This window comes from Centruroides sculpturatus, unplaced genomic scaffold (assembly GCF_000671375.1).
Source record: "Centruroides sculpturatus isolate CEXI.00-Female unplaced genomic scaffold, Cexi_2.0 scaffold834, whole genome shotgun sequence".
NCBI lineage: Eukaryota > Metazoa > Arthropoda > Arachnida > Scorpiones > Buthidae > Centruroides > Centruroides sculpturatus.
The window spans coordinates 12,614-21,175 of record NW_019384958.1 but is presented as its reverse complement, the minus strand read 5'-3'; the positions used below and the strand labels follow the sequence as shown (position 1 = coordinate 21,175).

Sequence of the window (8,562 nt, the reverse complement as noted above, 5' to 3'; positions counted from 1 at the left end):
AACTGTTTTCACTACTTTAATCTATTGGATAAATTAATCAGAGATGAATGTTCAGATAATGAAATAAATGTCATCTATGTCTTTAATTTTAATATACAGATAAAACCATTGATGTTTCTAATAACTTTGACAGTGTGTAAATAGAAATCATTTAAAGTTGATTTTAAAATCTAGCAATTGTTTAGATTAATATGAAATATATAAACTTTGAACATAATCAACATAGAGTATAAAAATTGATTACAAATCACAGTTTAAAAATAACTCATTGTCTATAAAGAGGAAATAATTCAAATCCTTTTTTCTCTAAAACATTTTCTATTATTTTTAAACTCTCACTTTTTATCATTTTTCCTCACAAATTATAAAAATTAAAAATGTATGAATCTTAACAGAAGAAAATTAAATATAAACAGCTTCGTTGTTTAAACACAATAAATGATTCATTTCAGGCATACGTTTCGGTCATTTCGACCTCCTTGAACGGAAATATGAAATATCTAGTACATGGGGAAGATAAAAATAAATTACTATACTTCATAATTATTGGAATTATTTATCATATAAACCAAGTTTTAGTAACATTAAATTCACAAAAGAATAAATGTTTCTTCATTTCAAACATGCAATTGTTTGCTTTTATAAATTCATAAGCTATTATTTAAATTATTTTATTTATTTCATTTTTATTAAAATTCCAATTAATTAAAAACAGGTTTAAATTACAATAACAATAAATCTGATCTATCCTTTCAGATCAACATTTATTTTACTATTAAAGATTAAAAATTTAGAAAAATTATATTTTAAATGATTAAAAAATATTAATTTATTAAAATTTGTTTAAATTCCTTTGTGAATTCATTCAAATCATTGATCTTTAATTATGCAGGATATTCTAAGATGAGAACTTAAAAAATATTCTACATAATTTGAATCTTCATTTTCAAAAATACCAAATTAAAAATTTTGATTAAAATTGTTATTTTCAAGTTTATTACTATAATTAATTGAGAAAAATTAAAATTTATTCTTATTAAATTGTAAAAAGTAGATAATTTGCTGAGATGTTATAACAGCATCACATACACTTTTACTACTTCCATCATTTACACTAATTACTAGGACAATTACTACTAAATCAAGTCAATTCAGGTGGTACAAATTTCACAGCAATTAATAGATCCAACATTTAGTAGCTTGTTTTTGTTTTTTCTATCTTAATAATTTTGATGATACCATTAGATATAGGATAACAGTTATAATTTTTGCTAAACATACTGGTTCTAATCAATCATTGAAGTTGAAAAGTCCTGAACAATAGTGTTCAGCATCCACTTCTGACTGGCATATTCTCTTAACCCTCTCAGAACTTATTGATTCTGGCAGATCTTAAATCCAGATTAAAAGAAAAGGATTGGCAATAGGAAAGACATCCAGCCATAAAACAGCCATTTAGGTAAATAGTAGTAATCTCATAAAAAACAGGACTAACAATGCCGAAGAAAGAAGAGGAGAAAGATTTAGAATTATTTTCATCAAAAAACATTCAAATTTGTCTGAATGTTAATTAAAATTTATTTATATACACAAAAATGAAAAATGGAGAGAGAATTTACATTTTTCAATCAACGATAAAAAGCATATTAAATCATTAAAGAATATATCATTATTCCACTTTATGATTAAAGTATTCAACATAAATTAGTATAATTGATTAGTTTAATTTATGTAAAACATTTACTTTAGTCATAATGTGGAATAATAAAATATTTTAATAGCAAGCTAAAGAAATATTAATAGATTTGCTATCAGCAGCATATTTTATGAATAGCTAGCTAATAAAATTCATTAAATGCTTGTATCACCATCTGATATTTCCATATTTCTATATCAGCTTCATACATATGCATTCAAATCTGAAAAATACTGAATAACAAGTCTTGATATCAAATTTTTCAACGTATTTTACTGAGTAAGAGTGATAAAAAAAATATATTTTACAAATTTACATTTACCACCTTTTACTTAATTTAGTAGTTTAGAATATCCTACATATCACACACATACATACACACAGAAAACAATTCTAATTAATTAACTAATTAATTAATATTAAAAATAAACTTCTCTACTTTGATTTTATAATAAATGTAACTACATTAATTAGTATATACTTTTCATTTATATTATTATTATGAAGAATAAACTTACCGAGCAGGAACACATCCATACAGAGGAGGATCACCAGGAGGGGGTCTTGGTCCTCGTACCAAAACAGATATATCCTGATTATCTGTAGAATTTAGTTGCAATTTTAGCTGCTCACAAATATGCTTTGGTACTGCAGGAGATGATGCAGTCTGCTGAAGTACATAGTTTTGTTCCCTAGAACATTCTTCAGTTTTCTTATTTAAAAGATAAGAACTAAGCAAATTGCTTTCTGATTCAGCAGAAGAAAGTCCTTTCTGTCCATCATATAAACAACCATCTGGATCAGATAACTGTTGCCTAATACGAGGACGTGGAATGCGCGATTCACCTACCATTGTAGTAGGTCGATGTCGTCTTCTTGAGAATGATAATTTCAGTTCACTTTCATCTTTCACATATTTGTCAGTTTCTCTTCGTCTTCTCACTGAAATCTTTTCTTTCTGTTCATTAACATAGGCACCAGTTTGTTGAACATTCCCTGAGCTTGAACTAATTTCTTTCACGTAACCATTATCAACCTTATTAGATAAATCATCAAATTTAGACAAATTTTCTGTTTCATTTTCTAAAATTTGGACTTGATCTGAAGATATTCCACATCCTGTTTTTTCTAAATTTACATTTTCATTAATAGGGGAACGAGTAATGTCTGTATTACTTGGCATTTCTTCCTGATTTTTACTTTCTAAATGTCCAAATTGAAAAGGGTTGCTTTTTTTTAATAACTGTTCATCCATGCTACTCCTAATTAATTCTTGACCTTTAGATTCTGATGACGATTTAGATTTATGATGATCTTTTGAAATTCTTCTTTTATAATGTGGAATATCTTCTTTTATCTTTTTAATTTCACAATCTCCATCCCTTTTAGAATCCATTTTTTTTTGTATCATCATAGATTCAATTATTTCTGCCTCATTAAGATGTACCTTATCACCAATATCATCTTGTTGTTTGTTTATTTCATTAATATTATTGTCTTTATCAGTTCTACCATTCCTTTGGAAAATTGGTATTTCTTGTATGTCCAGCTGCATCATATTACTCGACTTCTTTCTTGTAGGAAAATCCTTAATGATTTCGCCATTCTGTGATTTTGATGATTTTTGTTTAATAATTTGCTCTTGTTGATCTAAGATATGATTAACATCTTTGCTATGTTTCTCATTTGATATTTTTAATTTTTTATCATAACCAGAATTTATTTGTCCTTCTTTGTCACGCAATTCTTTTACCTTTGATAAACTCTTTGAATGTTGTAAACCTCTTTCTTTCTTGTAATCTGCACTTTTTCTCAATACTTTATCACTAGTTTCTGCATAATTACTTCTTTTGTGATGTGAATCCAAAGGACTAGATGGATTGTTTTTAATATTTCTAATTTTTGCTTTTTTGCTATCACCACTCCTTGCAGGTGATTTGTGAATTCTTCTACCATCAATCTGCAAAGTACAAATGCAATTATCTTTCTGTTCTGAAGTATCTACTCTTAACATTGATTTTTGCTTCAAGTCATCAATATGATCTTGCTGAATTTCTAAACTAGAACGACTTCTTTGCTTTTCTTGTTCAATAGAATCTTTACTTCTGAGAGCAGTTGGAACTGATTTTTCGGTATTCGATTTTTTTAAAATACCTTTTCTATGGGGGTTTGAAGATTTCTGTACTGATTTACTTATGGTGTTTTCTGTAGTTTCTAAATATTTAAGGGAATCACCTTCTTTCTTGATATTATTTATACATACAGTAATTTGGTTATCTACTTCTACTCCTTTTGTTTCTTTTATCTTTTTCTCCTGTGGCACATCTAAAAATTGAGTTTTAACTTTTTCATTAACTGTAGTAACTTTTTCATTACCTGTGGCAGTTTTAATATTTTGAGTATTATTAGATTGGCACTGTATTTCTGTTGATGTCATAAATATATGTGGTAACGAAGCTCTTCTTTCTTCTTCTTTAGTTGCTATTTGTTCTGCAGATTGCTTAACAGCAACATTTCTCATTATATCTACTTCATATACATTTTCATCAAATGATGCTTGTTGTTTTAGAGGTGGCTGTAAATTTGAACGAAGATGAAAAGCAATAGCTGGACAACTCCAGACACGTGGAAGACCTTCAGGAATTGAACCTGGAAATGGCAAACCTGTCAAACCTACAAATGTATTCCCAGTTCCTTGCTCAAGCAATAATCCTGCAGGTATAACATAAGGAGGTAATGTAGCTGGTTGTGACATTGAGCGATGAACTCTTCGCCTTCTTTCTCTTTTTTGGATTCTGTTACTGTCTGCAGATACATTAATACTTTCTGTGTAATTTATAACACTAGATTTATTACATACATCATCTATATGCAGTGCTACAGGCTTTTCATCTTCACCCATTTGCTGATGTTCAGGAGATATTAATTGGATATTTTCATCCATTTCTGGATCAGTCTCTTCACTGTCATCAAAAGACATTAACCATTTTGATACAAGAGTCATAGCTGCTGCACCACCTTTTGTGACTTGTTGAAGAACAGAGATATTATCATCATCTGCAAGTGCAAATTGAGTTATAGATACATCTCTATAACGAGGTTTTGTACTTGGATGAAATCTTGCACGTCGATGCTCTTTAGAACCTTGATCTTTACCATCTCGTTTTGAATCTGTGGGTGGTGTACTTATGGGTGGAGTATGTTTACTCATATCACTTTGAGTGGTTTTTGGCAGGTCCCCTGCATAGTTACTTGATTCTTGCTGGGTTCCTTCCCCATCTTTACATTGTGGACTCTCCATTTCACCAACCATAACTTCTTCTTGAAATCCTCCAATTTTTAATGATGGTAACTCTTTTCTCAATTTAGCACGATGTTCTGATGACAATGTCTCTCCCTTTACTTCTTCGCCAGGTGGTTCTCCAGAAGGGTAACCTTCAGATTTTCTTGATATATGATGCCTAACTTCTACATCACCATTTATTACAGTTTCTTTTCCAACATCTTCATTTTCTCGTTCAACATCAATTTTCTAATATAAAAATATATAATAGGCAAATTAAAAAAATTAAGTGATTTTTTTTAAATAAGAGTGAAATTGGATGACAGGTACTTTGTTAGATTCAAAGAATGTGATAAAATCAAACATTGAGCAAGGCAAAAGAATAAAGCAGAATTTGAGTGAATGTGAATGAATAAAAGAAAACAACAAAGAAGGAAAAACTTAAATAATTTATTTTGCAAAACTAGCTGGGCAGTATGAAAGTGTTACAAAATAAACACTCAATTTTATTACTTTTAGATGAAATTTTATTACTGATTTCTACAGAAGCAAAATAAGAAGAGAAAGTTAACATTTAAAATAAAGGCTGCATAAGAAATCAAATTGTTAGGAAGCCAAATTATATAAAAGCAAACAAAGCATTTAAATACACAATATTTAGTATAAGCATATAGTTTAAAAAATAAATACATCTCTTAAAAATTCAATTAATTTACAGAATATTTATAATTATCTTAATTTACATAAATAAATTAAATACTATACATTTCAGTTTATGACTTTTTTACATATGGATCCGATATCTATAATCAGATTCACTAAAATAATATAAGTTATTTGTATGTGATTAATATGAAGTTTCTCTTAAATGAATCTATACCGTCTTACCTCAACTTTACGATCAGTTTTAATGATATTGGTATTACTGAAGATGTTTTCATTCATTGGACATTTTAATACAGGAATCTGTACATTATCTGGTAGTTTTTGTCCTTCATTATTTTGTGGAATCTGTGACCTCACACTAGTTTTATTAAGTAAGGCATCATCTTTCTCTAGAGTTTCTTTACTTTTTCCTTCACAATAGCCATCAGGTTTAATATTTTCCCCATGATCTTCATAACTTGCCATGATGTTATCATCAAGCATATTATCAGTACCATGTGTACCAGGTGGAACAATACTACAAATGAACAGTAATTAATAATGCTTGTATTTGTTTCTGAATCTTAAAAAAACTTTCTATAACTTACCCAGGGAAAGCAGGCTTTGATATAATTGCAGGGGAAGTTGTTGTTGTAGTTATTACTGAATTATCTGTGTAATTCTTCTCCCAGTCAAATGGGTCACTTTCTCTCACACCGCGACGTTTCATACATTTCTCAAAAAGACCTGCCAGCATGTTATAATCAGGTCGATCATAATAATCTAAAGAAGAGATGTGATCCAGAAATTGACGAAAATCTGAGGGTAAATGTTTTAACAGCAACCTGTGATCATATTTCTCCTTCATTATTCCTACCTAAAACACAAAAATATTTAACAACAAATTAAAGAACTGGACAAAAAAGTAAATTAATGTTTTATTTATATTAAATATTAGATTGTGACTTTCCTTTTAGTTTGTTGTTAGAATGTTTTTAACAAGTGTCAAATATAAGATAATAATATGTCAGAATATTTTAGAACAAATACATGAGTGGAGAAAGGTGCAAATAAATCAATACACAAAAAGAAATAAAAAATAAACAGTTTAAGAGAAACATAATACATATAATTACATTTAGTATTAATGTATACAGTAAACCTCCACAAACTCAGACTAATAAGGAATGAAGGTTATCTGAGTTTATGAAAGTTTGAGTTATCAGGGTGTTTTTTCCAACACAGAAAACAAGAAGGTACTATATACAATACAGTAATTTACTATGATCAGCTCTATACAGAAGTTTTACTGAGCTTTTGTAGATTGTACTATTTAATTTATTATTAAAGAAAATGAGCTCAAAAAATTTTATGACAGTACAATATACAGCAATGTATAGTCTATTTTGGTCCCCTTACAGTCCCCATTTTGGATTTGAATTGATTTGATTATCTATCGATAGAACCAAATACTTGAAATCTGGTAGGGATTGTCATAAGTTCAAAACCAGAAATTAGGACATTGTGAGTTAGCATTGTAGCAAAATTTGATGAATATCCAGCATTAGATAGACATAGCCATTCTGGGTCAGGATTCACAAACACGTCGTATCGTAAGTTATGAGGAAATTCATCATAAGTTGCCAAATGCAAAAACAAATACATATTCACAAAGCACATTGTAAGGTATGATACTGTAAAAAGTCTTGTAACTAATATGATATCTAAGAGCTTTTGTAAGTCTATGTACTGGTTTCAAGTATTTGATTGTATCGATAGATAATCAAATCAATCATTTTTTTCTGATTGTTTCTTCTAAACTTCTCTGATTTGAAACTTCTAAGATGTTATTATATGACAAAAAACTGATTTAATTCCACTGTGAAGAATTCTAACTGTTTGTAGAATGTTGTCTGAAAAAATCTGATTCATTATAATTTAATGTTAATTTTTTTTACAAATAAAATAAACCTTAACTATCCAGCAATAAAAACATTTTTTATGTTTTTATTGCTGGATAGTTAATAGATTGTTGATAGTTAANATATCAAGAAGCAGTTTTAGTTGTTTAATTATTAGGTTAGTAATTTAAGCTTGCTACAGTTATTTTACTATGTTAATAAATAATATACATCAATGATTCTTGCTTTGATTATATTTCTTTACTAGTAAATTTTCATAATTATTGAATATCAACTGGAAAATATTGAAATTTATCCAGATTAAATTAGAATTTACAGTTTCCTTCTCTGAAAATTCTTGGATTTTCCTCAAGGTTACATGCTAATTGCAGTTTATTATTGTTCATAGATCATGAGATAAAATTTAAAGTTTTCAACAGTCTTTATATCTGACTTTATTTTTTAGTTACTGAATCAGTATCTATATACAAATTGTTGAATTTCTGATAAACATTAAATATAACCTAATATTTGAGTCATGATTTTAGATGAATATATAAATATGAAACAAGGAAAATTTAATTTTGATCTTATAAATTATCTTATCTCCAAATCTTTATTTTAAAGAATGTATTTTAGAATCTGGCATATAAGAAAATGATTTTATTGTCCATGTAGTATTAAATAAAAATTGCTAACAACTGGAGTTTAATTTTATATTTTCGTTATAATTTTTGAAATATTTGATACATTGTAAATCAGCATTAATGAAAAAGTTAAGCTATATATTTGTTATAATTCATATAGACTTTGGTGATGATGATGATGATGATGAATAAATTCACTGTTGAGATACAGTCGATCCCCCTATAAGATCATTGATTTTTCCGTTTTATCTGAATTACATGTTGTACGAGTCACTTAGATTTTACAAATATGTGAGCCGTTCACAGCCCGGCACACGTATTTGTAAAATCTAAGTGACTCGTACAACATGTAATTCAGATAAAACGGAAAAATCAATGATCTTATAGGGG

At 28.1% G+C, this 8,562-nt stretch overlaps 1 protein-coding gene across 1 annotated transcript in view; it reads right to left on the bottom strand.

The window, feature by feature from the left end:
* Nucleotides 1–339: 339 nt before the first annotated feature.
* LOC111632393 overlaps nucleotides 340–8,562 on the bottom strand; it is a 20,637-nt gene continuing 12,414 nt past the window's right edge. The window contains exons 3-6 of the mRNA XM_023376808.1: nucleotides 6,233–6,501; nucleotides 5,868–6,162; nucleotides 2,215–5,228; nucleotides 340–500 (exon numbers count right to left, since the gene is read on the bottom strand). Coding sequence (XP_023232576.1) covers nucleotides 449–500; nucleotides 2,215–5,228; nucleotides 5,868–6,162; nucleotides 6,233–6,501 — 3,630 coding nt within the window. The 3' untranslated portion in view covers nucleotides 340–448. The remainder of the gene's footprint in view (nucleotides 501–2,214; nucleotides 5,229–5,867; nucleotides 6,163–6,232; nucleotides 6,502–8,562) is intronic.